General features: G+C 48.6%; 1 protein-coding gene across 2 annotated transcripts in view; it reads left to right on the top strand.

The window, feature by feature from the left end:
* CTNNBL1 (catenin beta like 1) overlaps positions 1–15786 on the top strand; it is a 165022-nt gene extending 149236 nt beyond the window's left edge. For both annotated transcript variants that reach the window (XM_079944290.1, XM_079944291.1), the window contains 3 exons: positions 4146–4283; positions 4508–4580; positions 15593–15786. In XM_079944290.1, coding sequence (XP_079800416.1) covers positions 4146–4283; positions 4508–4580; positions 15593–15681 — 300 coding nt within the window. In that variant the 3' untranslated portion in view covers positions 15682–15786. The remainder of the gene's footprint in view (positions 1–4145; positions 4284–4507; positions 4581–15592) is intronic.
* The last annotated feature ends 2566 nt before the right edge of the window (positions 15787–18352 follow it).

The raw sequence follows: 18352 nt of genomic DNA, 5'->3' as shown, positions 1-18352 counted from the left end.
GGAGAAATTTAATTTTGCTAAACTCTATTTCTTAAGCCTTTCTGTTATTTAGTATCTTCCTTTGTTCTCCAAACAGCTCTAAAACGTATACCTACACAACCATGGTAGTAGGAAAAGAGCACATTCTTGGATTTGAATCCCAGTTCTCCTACCCACTAGCCTTAGGCAGGTTGCTCTGCCTGAGTCAGTTTCCTCATCTGAAATGGGGGTAGCAATCCCTACCGCGTAATATTTGTGAGAAGTAAAGGAATCAGTATAGGTAAAGCACTTGGCACTATAATAAGCCCCCAGTAAACATTAGCTGCTCCTCCAAGGTGGGTAGATGGTGGTAGCAATGGCTATTATTCAGACTGCGTCACACAACGCCTGGTATGTAGTAATCAATCAAAAACTATGATCTGCCGGTAGCTAGGATCTAATAAGCAAAGAAACACTCCCTTCTTTCTCTTCTTTCTCTCTCTTAATGGCAGTGATATTCCGCTCTTGTTCTCTTCCACCCTAGCCGAGTTGACCCATGCTATTGTTCCCTCTGTTTAGAATGTTCTTTCCAGCTTGTCAAATTCCTTCAGAATCCAGCTCAAATGTTAGATTTCCCTTGAACTCTCCTGACTCCTCAAAACAAACTTAGTCTGTCCTTCTCCTGGAGTCCCATGGCACTCAGTACAGTTTGAGAGGTCCTTCATAATAGCCATCACTACATTTTAAAAAGAAGTTTGTTCATATTTGTTAACCTCATTAGACTTTAATCTCCTTGATTATGTAGACTGTCTTATTTATCTTTGCCACCCCTGGTACGTCATGTAATATCTGGCCCATAGTTAGGTGTTCAGGCAGTCTTTACCAGGTAGATGAATGAATATGTTTCTCTCCAAGTTCCCATGTTTGGAAACCTCTAAGGGTTTGGTCTCTGTCCTCTCCTCTGCTCCCCTCCCCTCCCCTCTTCTCTTCCCCATCTGATATACTTCTCACATAGGCTGATACTGTGGCCTCCGAGCTGTACACTCTGCCTGCCTCTCAACACTTTAAGCCGATGTGTCCATCATAGAGGTGTTGGCACATTCTCATTCACTTTCCTGCACAGTGTAGTCAGCAGCTCATCATATCTCACTTCTCTGGCCAGCATTCAAGCCTCCCACCAGCTAGCCCTCCAAGGCACTGTCCCTCCCCATTTCCTAATGTTTCCCCTCCTACCCCATCCACAGAAGTCTTAGCACACACAGCTCATGAATACAGCTGAACTTCTACCTGCATTTTTCCAATCCTGTTTCACAAATGCTTTTCAAGAGTCTGCTATGCAAAAAAGTACCATGCAAGGTGCTTTCTAGGGTACAAAGATGATTTAAAACTTTACAACTCTTGCTTTCAAGGAACCTACACAGGAAAGAGGCACACGTCTGAATAACTATTGCAGGACAGGGCATGGGAGGTGCCATAAAAGAGGTACAAATCCAAAACTTGGGGGGTTTGAGGATTGAAAAATCACAGCAAGTTAGAAAACACTGAGACGTTTTTAAAGCTCTCAGGAGAAGTTTTGTAAGGAGTATCACGTTTTAGACTTTAAATACATTATGATAGAGATTGGGGATTGGGAAGAGTACCAACATTACAAGCAAAAGTGAAGGGGCCAGAAAAGGGAGGGCAGGCCTGTTTGTGCTGTGTGTATGGGTCGGGGGCTAGTGAGCAGAAAGTATGAACTGCATAAGGCATTTGCATAAGGCTTCGGACCACAGGAAGGCCTTCATTCTTAAGGCATTCATCCTGCTATGTCTGCCAGTCAGGATCCTTGAAACCTTACCTAAGTCACTTCTTCCCAATGCCCTAACATCTTAACCAGCCCTGATTAGCACCCACCACTTGTAATTACTTTAAATTTGTGGGTGCACTGTATCCCTTTACTTTTTGGTCATTTTCTGTGTTACTGTGACCTTCCCGGATAGACAGTCAGCTTCTTGGTGACTAAGACCAGGGCATCCCCTTACCTCCATTTTCATTCCTTTTCTGCCTTAACTCAATGCTTAGGAAGGTGTTCTTGCCACTAGGCACTTAGCAGGGTCCAGATCTGAACACTGTGCTTCATGTTACTCATTTCCACCTCAGAGGTGAATTAGACAGGATTCCTGCCCCCGGGGAGTCCATATTCTAGTAACTGGTAATTATGAGCAACTTACTTAACCTCTGTGTGCCTTGGATTCTAATTTGTACAGTGGGATTAATAATCCCTTCCCTGCTCTCTTTAAATTTGGTAATAAGGACCATATACATAATAACACTTTAAACTCTGCAGCATTATAGAAATGTGAAGTATTAACAGCAAATGCTTTTTGCATGAGTGAAAGTCAAGAGTAATTTTCCTTCCTGGGCCCCCAGCTTCTGAACACTTAGGAGTTCTGGAGCAGGAAGTTATGATTATGAGCAAATGAGAAACTAAAGAGGCCCTTCTACTTGTAAACTCCTTGGACGTCAGTCCAGTGCTCCATGACTACCTCATGAACGTTAGCACTATTACCAGATTACCAAGGAATTTGCTACTAAACAAAGCTATGAATTAGTGGTGGTGATTTACTGAGCAGTACAAGGCCTGGCAAATCTAGAACCCTCTATTGCCTCTCAGACAGAGGCCTTTGGGAGTGAGATGAAAAGTAGCCTTGTGTAGCTGCAGGCTGGCCCCCTGGGCAAATAAAGAAGCATGTTATCTGCATCTAAATAGTCTCTGAAGGATGCTGGTTGGAGATTGATGACCACAGTGGTAAGTCCTTCGAGTTTGGGAGAGTGGAAAGCAGGGTCCCAAGGGCTTCTGTCAGTGACAGGAGCCTGAGTTGGCAGAGGGAACCATGGCCATAAAACCACTGACGGAATTAAGAAATGGATTGTCGTCATCAAAGGCATGTATTCAAGCACCTGTCTTCTTAGACCAGTCGCTAGTCGTGTAGAATGAGTCCCTCCTCCAGTTCTGACCCCTGAGAGATGACAGCCTAAAACGGAGATGTCTTTTTCCTTTCATTCACTGCATGGATGTTTACTGAGCTGGGGATGTAAAGACAAAATTCAGTCCCCACTTTCACAGAGCTCACAGTTCACCCTCATGAAATAAAGGGAGTTATAGAAACAGGGAGCTGATGATAACTGAAATCAGTGTGAATATGACGTGCCAGAAGAGGTCGTGTCATGGAGTGACCTGCAAGGGTGCTGTCAGGAATTTTGGAAAGGAGGAGTTTTTAGCTTTAAGGCTCTGTAAGAGAGGTAGCTTAAAAATAGCGTTGGCTTGAGAGATACCCCAGAATCCCTAGGAAGGAAGGCCCTAAAGTCCCTGAGTTGGGAAGAAGAGGCCTCTTGGCAAAGGTGGTGGTAATCCACTGGATGAGGGACTTTGGAGATGGAGGGGAATGAAAATACTCTACAATGATTGTGATGGTGGTTACACAGCTCTGACTATACTAATTGTATGGTATGTCAATTGTATCTCAATAAAGCTGTTTTTGTTTTTTTTAAAGAATCTACTAGAGAGGAATAGATATGGGGACAGCAAGTCTGATAGGTCTGGGGTTACAAAAGTTTAGGAAAGAGACTCGCATCACTCATTAGGACTTTGGCCTTGAGGGAGTATTGAACTTGTGGAATGAAATGGAAAGATGGGCAGCATTTTGCATCTAACAAAATGTAAGCCAAAAGGGACACACAGATTGGGTACCTGTGCCATCACCAGGATACCAAGACAGAATCGTAGAGAAAGCAGCTCTCTTCCCTAGGTTAACTTGATCTGGAAGGGAAGGAGAATTAAGTATATCTGTAGAGAGGTTATTTATGGAGGCTGGAACGAAAGAGTAAAGAATGAGTAGAAGCAGATGAATAGATTTGTGTCCCATCAGCTTATTTTTTCAGGTTGAATATGTTGATGAGATCATTTTGGCCCTGAGTAACTGTATAGGAAAAATGGACTTTAATCTTGACTCCCTGGGCCAACAAGAGAACATAAGATACTTTAGAGTAATGGGAGAAGCAGGAGGCAAATCGAGGCAGAGTGGTTTTCTTTTGTTGTTGTAGTTGTAGTTACTACTCTTCTGTGTATTATGGGTGGACTAGAAACCTATTCTTTCCTCCTTCACTCACTGTGTGGCTTTTATTCCCAAACGTTCATTCATTTCTAGGACATGGTCCGGCGTGGAGAAATCATAGACAATGACATTGAGGATGAGTTCTACCTCCGGCGCTTGGATGCAGGGCTTTTTGTTCTCCAGCACATCTGCTACATCATGGCAGAGATCTGCAATGCCAACGTGCCCCAGGTAGGAGGGGGCTGCCCCTGGATGGGCCCTTCCTTCCCTGACTCCTTGCTTGCCACCTGCTTAGGTAGAATGGAGCGAATCACACTCTCCTTGAATTCCTTCACTCTATGTGGGCCCTCTCTTTCAGGGGGTGAGGTGAATACTTTCAATATGACGTATTCTGATGTCTACCAGGGCAAATGATGCTTTTTCTTTCTCTTTCCACTCTTCCCCTTCCTTATTAGATTCGCCAGAGGGTTCACCAAATCCTAAATATGCGTGGAAGCTCCATCAAAATTGTCAGGCACATCATCAAGGGTGAGTTGCACGTTGCTTGTGTCTGGGGCTCCAGGGAAATTACGCGATGCTTTCTGTCTCTGTCAATATCCCTGGAATTTGGTGCATAACATTCTCTGCACTGAAGGCTTAAGTGTGTTGTCCAGTTCAGTGTGTGTCCAGGTCATCTTGTCAGAATACCGAAGACTAACCTAGTTATTCTCTGCCTCTAACCCTCTAGTTCCAGAATTTTAAAAACACATAACAAACAAGGAGCACTAGGTGTTGGAAATTTAAAAACAAAACAAAAAAACACCAAACAAGAAATAAACAAAAAAATCTAGTTCCAAGCTGCATGTAGTGGAAGGAAATTGCTTTCTTAGGGGAAAAAAACAAGGAACTAACAAGAACTACCTGGAATTAAGGCAGAAGGAAGTGAATCTGAGGCAGTGTGGTGCAGTAGAAAAAGCATGCCTGCTTTCCAGTGCTAGCGCTGCCCTCCGCCAGCTGTGTGAGCATGAGCTAGAAGAAATTTCGCAAAGGTTCACAAGATACTTACATGATCCATCCAGTGTAGTGCCTGGCACACAGAAAGTGCTTGGGCGAATTTCCTTCACCTACCCCAACGGGTCTCTCAAATGCTGTTGTATCTTTGGCTGGGCCTGACTCAGCTGGAGTGGCTCCCAAGGGGCCTCCGGTCGGCGAGCATGCTCTCGATCAGCTCAGTGGTGCAGTTCCACCCTCGAGCCACTTAGCACAGACTAACACACATGGCGGCTAGAAGCCTGTATTGGCTTTTATAGTACTGATAATGCCAGAGTTCAGAGAGAGAGTCGTGATGGACGTAACTGCAGGCACATCATCTCTCTCTCTCTGACCCTTGTCCTGCCCACTTCTAAGATGAGACATTAGGCTAGATTTACTCAGAGGGTTTGCCTGTAAGTGGCTTATAACTCCTGTTACATGTGGGAGATGAAATGTGGAGATAAATGATACATACAATAAAGTGAAGAGAAGTTAAGAGCCATGGGCTCTGGGATCTGGCTCCTGAAACAGAATCCTGGCTCTGCTGTTTACTGTGATACCTTGGGCAAGGTATCCAACTGCTCTGGGACCTCATAGATTAGGTAAAAGGATTAAATGAGATGATATATGGAAAATATCTCAAGTTAATAAGTTCTTGGCAAATGTGAACTATTATGAGTATTATGAACTATTATGATGATGATTATCATTAGCAGCATTATAAGTGAGGCACGGCCAAAACCCCATGGGAAGCCTTGTGGGAATAGTAACATTGAGCTGGGTCTTAGACATTCCAAAACAAAGGAACAGTGTGAGTGAAAACATAGGACTGGAAATCACATGATCAGCACAGCCCTCCCAGGAGGGTGGGGATGGTAAATCCGTCGTGCCCATTTTGTAGATGGAGCCTTCAAGCCATTGGAATTTATTGTCTTCTCCCTCAGAAAGAGGAAAGGGGGAACTTGTTCATGAGCCTGGCCTAGCATCTTCCACAGTGGCATCATGGGTGCTCCCTCTTTCTCAGTGTCACATTCGCATGAGTTACTGCTCAGGGTGTCATGCCACCTCCTCCCTAATGCAGCTGTGGTGATTTGCAACCCCAGCCTTTAAATGGCATTTACTTTCAACACCCACATGTTCAATTGGAACTTTTTATTACTCTCAGCTCTACTCTCCTGCATTTAGGCTTCTCCCTGCACCTCCATTCCTGTGATCAAAACAGTGATCTGAGAAAGGAAAAGTGTTTTTAACAGGTGCTGACACGTAGTAGGTGGATGCTTTTCTTTCAGAGATCCTAACACATATACCTGAGGTTATTCAGGATTTTCAGTTGCTGTGAGCCAGCCTCTGTCTCCCTCAGATCCCAGTTTATTCCCCAAGTGCCTGTTAAAGCACTGGGTGCATACTGGGTGCTGAATAGACATTGTTGATTGTCTGGGCAGGTGAGCAGGTGAGCAGCCTGCACAGATGCTGTGTTCATTCCCACCACTCTTGTTCCTCTCCCCTGTTGCTTTCTTTTCCCGCTCTGTCCAGACTCTCAGATCCCTCCTCCCAGACCCAGGTCCGGCCCTTCAGCTCTCTCGCCATCACCCTTCACAGCCAATCCATTAGTAAAGCTGCCACGTCTGCCTCCAGTCTCCATCCTGAATCAATCCACTTCTCTCCATGTGTTATTTCCCATCATAGCACCCAGTTTATTTCCTTCCTAGCCCTTATCACAGTCTGTAATTACTTTTATTTATGTCTTTGTTTCCTTGATTTGTGTGTCTCATACATTAAAGTGTAAGCTCCGTGACGTAGGGACATTGGCTCATTCTCCGTGTCTCCTCAGCACCTAGAGCAATGCCAGGCACATAATGGACACCCGGTGAATATTTTAAACATTGTTGAATTAAACCCTACCCTTGCATGAATTTAAATTGGCAAACGTTTACTGCGACTCTCCTCAGGGCTCGGCACAGTGCTAATACTGTGCTACTAAGGTGTCACACAGCACCTGCCCTCATGGAGCTTATAGTCTTCTGGGGAACATAGACGTAGAAATGACCAACCATAATCAAGCTAAGTGAAATACACACTCCAACAACTACTCAGCTGGCATTGCTGGGTGCCAAGCTCTGTATCCAGTACTAGAGATACAAGGAAGAATAAATAAGCAAGATCCCTATTCTTGAGGGTTCATGGTCTAGCTGGGAGAGATACTCGAAACTAACTATGATGTGCTAGGTGCTGTGTTAAAGTTGTGAACAGCGTTAAGGGAGTGATAAGGGGGCAGTAATGGAGGCACAGGCCATACCAAGGAATCCCAGGGGAGGAGAGGCTGGTCCCAGGACTGGGAATGGTGTCCCAGAGGGAAAGGCACGTCCCAGGCAGAAGGAGCAAACGTCCAACACAGGACATCAGTGGCCTTCATACGGACTCTGCCACATCAGTGGAGGCCAAGCAGGGGTGAGGGAGGCTGGAGCATTGGGTGGGGTTGGGAGTATTGCTGGGCAAGTCTCTCGAGTTCTGTTGGGTACACGGTGAGTTTGGGTTACGGGTAGCGCCTGCATCCCTTTGTTGGCCAGCAGAGAGTAGACATTCTCATTGGGGCGGGAGAGGTGCTTGTTTGGACAATTTGAAGTCGGTAGTATGGAGGTGATATTTAAAGCCAGGAGATTAGATGTCATTGCCCAGGTCAAAGAAGTCCTCACAGGACGCTGACCACTGAAAACAAACAAAAGAAAGTGTTCTCTCCAGATGGAAGGTTAAGGTTATAATAAAGGGCTCTCGCTGGCCCCAGGAAGCCCATCTGCCTGCGGTGTTGGGCGGTGGAGCTGTGCCACAGGCTGGCTCTCAGCAGCCCCTGAAAGTGGTGCAATGAGCAAGCTCCGAGCAGTGCTGGAGTTGCAAAGGGGTGAGGCTACCGCAGGGCTGGATAGGGGTGGCGTCTGGGCTCTGTTCAGGCCCACCTCTTAAAAGCCTTCACGCCCTCCCCCTCCTGCCTCCACCCTTCAGTCCATCACAATGCACGAAAAAACAAAGCCTCACAAAGAAAGCCAGCTCATCGGTCTGTCCTCTTTGATTTTAATTTTGTTTTTCAGTTTGGGTTGCTTCCTTTTTTTTTTTTTAACGTGCTAATTAGATGCAAGCTTCTTTCTTTGATTTTATGTCCTATATATTTCCTAAGTTTTGCTGGCAGGATGACAGCTGATGTATCCCTTGAGGTCTCAGGAAAACGCTGATGAGGCAAGCTCAGCAGGGGACTCTTCCCGTTATATTTCAGTCCCCTTTCTCACGATCTTCCTCCCTCCTTTTCTGTTGGGGGTGCCAAGAGAGCTGGGGAAAATTGATGGCTCACTAAAGTCCCTTGGTTTGCAGACTGCTTACTCAGTGCTCCCAAAGTCCAGCTTTCCCTGAACTCGCAGCAGCTCTGGCCTAAGGCCTCTGGTGCCCGCCTAGGGGACGGTGGTCTCTGTGCCAGAGAAGGACCACGCGCTCTGAAAGGGCAGTGACAGTCGTCCTGGCTTTTACCTTCTGGTGCCTGGCCCACGCCTGGCGCAGAGAAGGGGCTCAGCTAATGCTTATTGAAGGTACTGCTGAGGTGGTGCTTCAGCCTTCTTTGTGCTGTTCCAGAAATCCGGGACCAGTAGGTAGAGTGGTCTCTCCTGAGCACGTCCTCTGTGCCAGGCTTTTAATGTATGTTCTCTGGTTCTCACGACGGTCCTAAAAGCAGCATTACAGTCTCCATTTTGCAGATAAGGTAACCAAGACTTGTGGTTAAGGTTAAGGGATGTTACCCAAGTCACTATTAATGCTGGAAACTGGATCCAGACTCACTCGGTCTTCCATCTGGCAGAAAGGAGAGCTCTAACTGTACCAATCGGCTGATACACTCCTACTGCATTTTAAGAAAGAAAATTCAGGGCATCCACCTTTACAGAGTACCCACTGGCATCACAGGGCACTAGGTGGGCTCCTTAGATGAGTGAGACACTTAGGAGGCCCTGTCCCCAGGGCAATTCAGTGCCATCACATGTGAGATAAATAAGCACAACACAAAGCAGATTGAAGTCAGTGCTAAGGTATGGAGTGAGACTCAAGAACGCACAGTTAATTCTGCTGGAGATTAAAAAGGAGCTTGACGATCCAGAGAGGCTGCACAGAGGAGGAGGTGCTCGGGTGTTTTTTTTAATTGTGCTAAAATATGCATAGGAGCCACCACTTAACCATTGCCGCTGCCACCACCCCCGCCCATAGAACTTATTTTCATCTTGCAAAACTGAAACTCTGTACCCAGGAAACACTTACTCCCCATTCCCTCCTCCCCCAGCCCCTGGCGACCACCCTTGTATATTCCGTTCCTGGGAGGTTGATGACTGTAAGTAGGGAGATGGCTTCCTGAAGCCCGTGAAGGACCTCCATATGCAGATGCAGATGTGCACTGAGTGGTCCTCTCCTTGGATATGGAGCAGGCACTGTGACCTGGGAATACTTCGTATAAATACTTGTGCCGGGGGTTAGCCTGGAAGCCTCTGGTGAGCCTCCTGGATGTTTTAGTCACTGGTGAAAGTTGTTGGAAGATCAGGTGGTGCTGGGCTGTTTGGCAGAGGAAAGCTTAGAGGATTACTGACTCAAAACTCTTGTCACTGGTGGCGAAAAGACTGAGCCAAAGACTTCAGAATGCTTTCGGAGATTGGCTCCCGGCCCTTTGATTTGCTTGTGTTCTTTATGGCTTGAAGTCTTCTCTCAGAAGCTCACAAACACGTATTTCCATATTGAGTTCAGCTCTTGGTAACCTGGGCTTTGCCTCTGTGATTTGAAAGCTGCAGAAGCTGATAGGGTTTCTCTTCCGGTGACACGTTGATGTGTGTGACTTGCGCCAGGCCGTGGCTGCTATGGCCTCTAGGGTTGGGAGGCAGGAAAGGACCCCGGAGGGGCTGTTTAACCTTAGGCAGCTACTTGCCCTCTCCCTAAGCCACAGTGTCTATAAGATGAGGGTAATCTGCCTCAAAAGGTTGCTGTGGGAATGAGATGAGGTGCTGCAGGTAAAGTGCCTACATGTTGGCACGTAATAAGTGCCTGATAATGGTAGCTACCGTCACCGTTGTGATTCACATCCCGGCTCACGCAGGAATAAGCAGAGCTGAGAGGTACAGGCCGGCAAGAATTCTGGCTCTCTGTAACTTGGGGTAAGTTAGTAGATAACCGGTTTGAGCCTTCCTTTACTCCTCTGTAAGAAACAAACCGCAAGTGAATACTGCCCCAAGGAAGGTTCAGGTTGAGATGCAGTTGGGGGCCTGGGACAGAATACTTGCTCAGTAAAGGCAGGTTCCTTCCTTCCCTTCCTTGGCCTAATCCTTTCACCAGTGCTGGCAGGAAAGCCCATGGACCAGCACCCAGGCCATACTCCTCAGGGCCTGGTGGGGGTGGAAGGGGTAGGTGGTGCTTTTCCAAGCAGCTGAAAGGTCTGTGGGAAAATGGTCTATAGGGATGTGACCCTGTTAGCGCTGTAAGCAAAGGGTAAGTTTCCTTCTCCTCCTCCTTTAAGTAGGTTTCATTTTAATCAGATCCCTGATGAAGCTTATATCCCCAGTTGCAGCCCCAGCACAACATCCTCCTCCTAGAGAAGTGACATTAGTCCCTCCACACTCATCCTTGTCGTTAAGGACTCTCTGTTAGACCTCAAGGATTTTACTTTCCCAGTTTCTATTTTGTGATTATTTCTATGTCTTCAAGGGTTTTCAGTGTAAAAATATTGGCGTTCCTCTTCTCCCCACTCACCCTTCCTCCTGCACTTTTTCAAGGGTGAGTGTTTAAGGCTTAAGGTCCAGGGATCTGAACCAGGCTTGTGAGCGCTGGTCCCAGTCTCCATCCTCAAAGACAGTCCTTCCCCATCCGCCAGCCCGGGTGTCCCTCCCTCTTCCTCTTACCAAAAACAGAACAGCTTGTATTCCATGTCTGAATAGTAAACCTGCTGTCTAAAGTTTGCTTTAATATTTATGCGTTCAGCACTGCTGCCTGTTTTTGATCTCCATCAAAGCTTTTATTGTAAGAGCATTTGAAAATGCTGGGGAAGTCGAGAAGGGAGTCTATGTGTACACCGTCTTTCTCACTCTCCAACCCGACTCACGCTCTTCCTGTCTCCCCTCTCCCTCTCCCCTACCCTGAAGTTCTCCCTTCATCTAGCGTCTCTCTTTTTCCTGCATTCTCTCCCTTTCTTACACACACACACACACACACACACACACACACACACACACACACACGTGCGCGCGCGTGCGCACAGAGCAAAGAGGACTCTTTCCCGAGACCTCTGGGAGGAATCTGTTCAATATTTATAAACTGCTGCAGCAGCTTTAATAACCAGAGGAAGCTGGCACCACCAAGGTCTGCTCCAAATAGGATTCTACTCTGCAAACAAAGAATGAGTTGGGGTAGGGGGTAGAGGGTGAGAGGTGAGGTACACAGTTGGTAGCAGCTGCCACGGCCAGTGGGAGAGCACCCGGGGCTTGTCAGACCCGGTGGGCCTGGCCCTGTGGCTGGCTTGCTGCGGGACCCTGGCCGGCCACCTGTCCACCCAGTTGCAGTACATTTCTGAGAGGCCTGCCAGCCCTGACACTCAGTGGCCTGGCATGAAGGAGCATGGCCCCAGCGGCCCACTCCACATCTGTTCTGGCTGCTGAGGCCCCTTTACTCCAGGACATTCCCTCCAGAGCCTTACCTTTTTTTTTTTTTTAACATCTTTCTTGGAGTATAATTGCTTTACAGTGGTGTGTTAGTTTCTGCTTTATAACAAAGTGAATCATCTATACATATACATATATCCGCATATCTCCTCCCTCTTGCGTCTCCCTCTCACCCTCCCTATCCCACCCCTCTAGGTGGTCACAAAGCGCTGAAGAGCCTTACCTTTTGTGAGGACGTTGTAGCCAGACGCCCTGCCACGGCTGGGCTGCTTTGGAGATTTTTTCCCCAAAGGATGGGGAACAGGCAGGGTAAGATAACTGCCTAGGTAAGAGGATGCCACTTTGGGGACCGGCTCCCCAGCCCCACCCCCATGGCTTTTGACGTGCCTTTTTCACTTCTGACACATGTTCTTGGTTTGAATATCAGTTCCTCTACCATCCTAGACTTGGGCAGGTTGCTTCAGTTCTCTAATATGCCTCAGTTTCCTCATCTCTAAACAGAGGTGGTGCTCTTTGCCTTATAGGATTGCTGCAAAGATTATATGAGACAATATAGATAAATGTCTGGCACGTAAACAGTGTTCACCACATGTGAGGTCCCATTCCACTCTGTACAGGATAGCCCCTCTTCCAGATCCTACTAACTTCCTTCACAGCCCATCTCCAGAGAGCAGGTAATCTGACTGTTTCCTCCTTCCCCGCATGTGGAGCAACAGAGGAGACTTGTCCATTGGGTGAGTGCTCTGTGTACAGCGGTGGCATGTGTTTTTCTAAGGCCTTTGGAGGGGTGATTCAGCAGGGGATTGATACAAACTTTGGGCCTCTATTCTGCACATCCCTAGAAAGAGATTAGGTCCCTCCAGGGAAGTTGGCTTTACTTGGAAAAAAATCACTGCCCCAAAGGATCAGACTGTTTCTCCACTTCCCTCTCTCCTGGGTCTGAGAATACATTGGAACAAAGTGTTAGTTCAGTCCATTAAGACTCTTGCTTTCAGACCATGCCTCTGAGGGTATTAAATGCTATAATGGTCATTTCTGTCTCTCCTGGGGCAGCGGCTAGATCATTCACATGTGAGTAAGAGATACCACTTACATACAGCCCCTAGCCTTCTCCCGCAGCCCAGTTTCTGTTCTCCCATCACCCCAGCCCTCCCTTTAAGGAGACTTAATAGAAGGGATCACAGCTGTTTGCTGTTGGAGGTGATGGATGGGCCTAACAGAAGAGGATGATTTCCAGGGGGAGACACACAGCTGGCACACGTCTGAATCCCAAGTCCCGTTTTCCGGCACATGTCCAAAGTAATAAAGAGGATGGAGGAAAAATGAAGAAGTGGCAGGGGCAAGGTATTTCTCCATCACGGTGGGGGATGGGAGGTAGGGGAGGGTTTGCAGGCTTTCTTCCCTTTCCCCACTCTTTGTCTGATTTGGGTGAGCAGATGTTTTATTATGCAGAAGCCTCTTGCAAGAGAGTTTTCTATTGTTCCATTTCAGGCCACCCCAGGCAGGGAGCTGGGGGCAGACCCGCAGGCACTCATTCCTGAGCCACTGCTTTGAGAGCTTATTCACAGCACCAGACTGGTAGTTGGCTCTCAGCCAAGCTCTGCTGGGAATTTAGCTGAAAGTAAGGCGGAAGCCCCTACCTTCATGACGCTGTCAGTCTAGAGGGAGAGAGGGGACAAGTAGAAGATGATCTAGAAGTCAGGCCTGCGGTGGAGACAGAGGCTTGAGGACAGGAACAGGAGTCAGAGGTGAGCGGGCGGGGCTTTGCGGAGAAGGTGTCCTTGAAGGATGTGTGGTGTTTCTCTGAGAGAGATGTTGCTGGCCTGAGCAAAGCAGGCTCAGGGAGGGAGCTAGCGTATCTTGAACATCTGTTATTATAGGTTCTTTACATGCATTTGCTGAGGGGGAGACCACGCAAGGCCACCTAGGATTGTGAGTCAGAGTCAGGATACAAACACAGCCCACAGTGTTGCACCATCTCCTGTCTGAGGGCGGGGGCAGGGCATGGTCAGCGCACAGAGGATTTGGCTCTCCGTCCCCCGTCCCCGTCCACGGTGCTCTGGGAGCCACCACAGGAAACCCAGGGCCCCAGTCACCACACAGGCCCTGCACTCTCATCCCTAAGCTCCACACATCATTTCTGTGCCATATCGCACCCCTTCCCGCCTCCTAAAACCAGCTGACCACATAATCTGGGGGGGCCAGGACACTTTTGAGAATAAAATGGAGGTGTGTTAAGTACTCTGTTGGGATAACAGGGGAAACGGGACCATATGTTTACCCACCTTACAACTCTTTGATTATGTTCTGTCATCAGCATCATGTCCTGTATTCCCATCCTCTTTAGGCGTATTTCCTTTATCTTCCTGCTCTAACTAAAACTGTCTCTACCGGGGATGGGTCCTCTCAAGTGGTACCTACTTTCTCCCACATGCCTTTTACCACTGGAGACGGAGGAGGGGCCTTCCACGCTCCTCCTGGGCGTCTCTAGACCATTCTTTCTCCCTCCCTCTTTCCAAAAAACACCCATTTGTTTCAATCTCATGTCAGTGGACTGTACCGCAGCCCCCCCCTTCGTGGTGCAGACACCTGTTCCCCTTATTCCCTGGAGGAATTCCAAGCTCCCTGTCACCCTCTCCACTACCCTGTCGTATTTCTTAGCAACTTCACTATCCACATCTCTTTCTCTCACGCCCCATTTCCAGTCTCTCAGTAAATCCTGCTGGATCCACCTTCAGAATACATCTAAAATCTGAAGACGTCTCACCTCTACCATGACCTCCTTGGACCAAACCACCAATCAAATCACATCTCCTTCCTTCTGCCCTTGCCACCTTAAGGGTATCTTCCGCACAGCAGCTAGAGTGAGCTGGCTAAAGTCAAATCATGTCATTTCTCTGCTTAAAATGCTCTTATAACTTCTCATCTCAGGGGAAAGTCCAAAGTCCTTACAGTGGCCCGACACGACCTGTGCCCCGCCCCTCCCCGGCTCTGAGCTCCTTGCTCACCGCAGAGGGTCCAGGCATGCTCCCCTCTCAGCCCCTGCTCTGCTTGCCCCTCTGCCACTCGCTCCCAGATATTCCCCCACACACCTGCTTCAGGTCTTTAATCAAATCCCCCATCTCTGTGAGGCCTTCTGACAGCCACCCTATATATTTTATTTGCCTTTCGGTTTGTCTCCCCCACTAGAAAGTAGGCTCCACAAGTGCAGAGATTTTCACCTGTCCTGTTTTGATCAGGACTTTATCCCCGTTGCCTCAGATAGTGGTTCTCAAATGTGAGCAGCATGAGCACCGCCTGGAGGGCTTGTTCACAGACTGCTGGGCCCCGTCCTCAGAGCTTCCTAATAAGTAGGTCTGAATTGGACCCAACTCTACATTTCTTTTTTTTTGGCTGCGCCACGCAGCTTGTGAAATCTTAGTTCCCCGACCAGGGATTGAACCCAGGCCCCGGCAGTGAAAGTGCCAAGTTCTCACCACTGCACCGCCAGGGAAGTCCCCAGATCTGCGTTTCTAACAAGTTCCTGCGTGATGTTGCTGCTGTTGGTTGGGGTTCCCGCTCTGAGAACCACTGGGTCTGGGCAGCATCTGCCCATAATAGCATCCACTGTGTGTGTTAAGTGAAGAAAGGCTGCAGCTAGGAGGGGACTGCGGGCAGGGACAGGGGAGTTGGGCCCTTTCCCCCATGGGCCGTGAATGCAAGACCAAGGAGTTTGCACACAACTGCCACCGTGGCTGCCACTGGAGGCATTAGAGCAGCACACACCCCACGGGAGCTGGGGTTCAGGGAGAGGCATGGTGACCCGGCCACGAAGGACCCCACGCCTCAGATTCATGCCTAACCCTGCCTTTGTCTCCCCAGAATATGCAGAGAACATCGGGGATGGCCGGAGCCCGGAGTTCCGGGACAGCGAGCAGAAGCGCATCCTGGGCTTGCTGGAGAACTTCTAGCGGCCCCTGGCCCTGGGCAGCAGGGACTCTCTCTGGGCCTCCCCCAGAACAGTTTTTACGGAGCTCGATGTGACTTTTGGACAAATAAAAGCTAGTTTTGGTATTCCTGGGCTGGTGTTCTCTGTACTTTCTAACCTTTACCCAACACCTTTCCCAGCAGTGCTCACGGAACGCGTCTGAGGAAGCTTAGTGGTTGGCCTCCCCCTTCCAGTGAGGAAACTGAGGCTCTGAGAGCAGATGAGTGATAAAGTGGCCACTGGGGCTGCCCTGGGGGTTGCGGTGAGGCTGCCCATCTGCAGCTGGGAAGGGGAAGGCATGGACTGGGGACCTCTCTGGGGCTTCCAGCCCTGACACGAAGAGCCTGGGCGTGTAACACGAGGTACGTGGCTCGTGCAGAAGCACCCTGGGGAGGGCTTCCTGGCACTGCAAGGCCGCCCGCAGAGCACACAGTCCTCAGAGCAGCGGTCTGAACCCCGGCCACATGTCCGAGTCACTCTGGTTGGAAGGGGGCTTAAAAGTACATATCAGTGTTGAGCCCTGCCCCAGAATGATGAAATCGGAATGTCCAGTGAGGCCCAGGCCCTGGAACTGTCCTAAGCGCCCAGGTGGTTCCTAGCGTCAGGGTGAGAGCTACCACTTTAGAGTAGACAGGGCGTCCAAATCCAGCTGCATTGTTAACCAGCTGTGGCGGTTTGGATAAGTGGCTTCACCTTCTTGAATCTCACTTCCTTCATCTGCAGAGTGGGGGTAATAATACCCATTTGGTGATTTCTTTTGTCCTTCCCTCACATGTCTGTGGCTTCAGAATTGCAGTCTCACCCCTTTTACAGGGACTGTGAGAAAGCTGGTCTCCTCCTCTACAGAAGTCAGCGGTCCTTTAGCGTGTTTTTATTCTGTCACAGAGCATAGAGTCCTCGTTGAGTGAGGGGTGGGAGGACAACCGACTTAGAATGAAGTGTTCAGCCAGGGTCAGCAGGCCAGCTGCGAGGGACACCGCATGCTGTGTCTCGTGGCCACCATTCAGTCAGAGCAGCTCTGGCTGCTCAGTGAGCCCCCAGGGACAGGGCTCCAGGCGGCCACTACCATCTGGCCAGAGTTGACATGCCAGGAGAAACTGTTCGCCATCCCAGGCAGCCCCCCAGGGGGACTCGTAATTAGGTGGCACCTGTATCACCCCGGATTGGGCTGGTGATGGAGCAGTGAGTGAGGCAGGCCCTACCCTCTCGGTGCTCACGTCCAGCCTGGCGGGAAGATGGACAGTGTGCCTGTTATTACCATGAGGTAAGCACTCCCCAGGGAGGCATCTTGAGCCTGCTCCAGGGCCCGTTACAGAATCAGAGTTGCCCTACAGTCACATATGGATTTAGTTATTTTTTAATTTCACTTTTCTGTAATTATAATAGCGACCATGTATCAAACACCTGCTATGTGCTACTCACTTTACGTCCGTTCTCTCTAACCTGCACAGCAGCCCTGCTGGCATCATTATCCCCGGTTTACTGAAGCCGAAAGAGAGGTCCCAGAGAGTAAGTAACTTGTGCAAGGCCCTGGGACCAGTACGCATGGAGCCGGCATTCAAAGCGAGGTCTGACTCCACAGCCCGTGCTCTGCCCTCCCTTGAGCTGCCTCTGTTCAGGAGACAATCACAGGTCCCTGACTGATACAGTCCACTTTGATCTGTTCTACTGTCCATATGGGATTTAATGAATTCACAACAAATGTAACCTATAGAATCTTAAATTTTTTTTAATTTATTTTATTGAAATATAGTTGATTTACAATGTTGTGTTAGTTTCTGGTGTACAGCAAAATGATTGTTCCCTGTGCTATACAGTCGGACCTTGTTTATGCATCCTATATATAATAGTGAGCTTCTGCTAATCCCCAACTCCCAACCCATCCCTCCCCCACCCCTCCTCCCCCTCGGCAACCACAAGTCTGTTCTCTATGTCTATGAGTCCGTTTCTGTTTCATAAATAAGTTCAGAATCTTAAATTTTTTGAACTAAGGTTTGTACTTAGATCATTAGTCCTTCAGCTTTATTTTCTTTTTAAATTTTGTTTTTACCCAGGTAATGCTTGTACATGGTACAGAAGTTCAAATTTTAACAATAGGTATGCAGAGAGGAGTCTCCCTTCCCATCTCCCACCCGGAAGCAACTGCTGTCACCTGATTATCCATCCAGAGAAGTTCTGTCCAGCAGTTTCCCAGCTGTGTTCTACCTGAGCCCCAGGCTTCCCACAAGTGCATCAGAAGCCAACACAGAAGAGAAGGTGGGTAGGGCTTCAGGCCACTGACCCCCTCAGCTACAGTCCCCTCCACTTGGTTTTTTTTGTTTTTTGTTTTTTCAAAATGTGAGACAAGATAGTATTATATAATTGCAAGCAATATAGTATTAATTAATTTATTTATTTTTGCTGTGTTGGGTCTTCGTTTCTGTGCGAGGGCTTTCTCTAGTTGTGGCAAGCGGGGGCCACTCTTCATCGCGGTGCACGGGCCTCTCACTGTCGCGGCCTCTCTTGTTGCGGAGCACAGGCTCCAGACGCGCAGGCTCAGTAGTTGTGGCTCACGGGCCTAGTTGCTCCGTGGCATGTGGGATCTTCCCAGACCAGGGCTCGAACCTGTGTCCCCTGCATTGGCAGGCAGATTCCCAACCACTGCGCCACCAGGG

The sequence above is a fragment of the Stenella coeruleoalba genome, assembly GCF_951394435.1.
Source record: "Stenella coeruleoalba genome assembly, chromosome: 15".
Lineage (NCBI taxonomy): Eukaryota > Metazoa > Chordata > Mammalia > Artiodactyla > Delphinidae > Stenella > Stenella coeruleoalba.
This window is presented reverse-complemented; position numbering and strand designations above follow the sequence as displayed.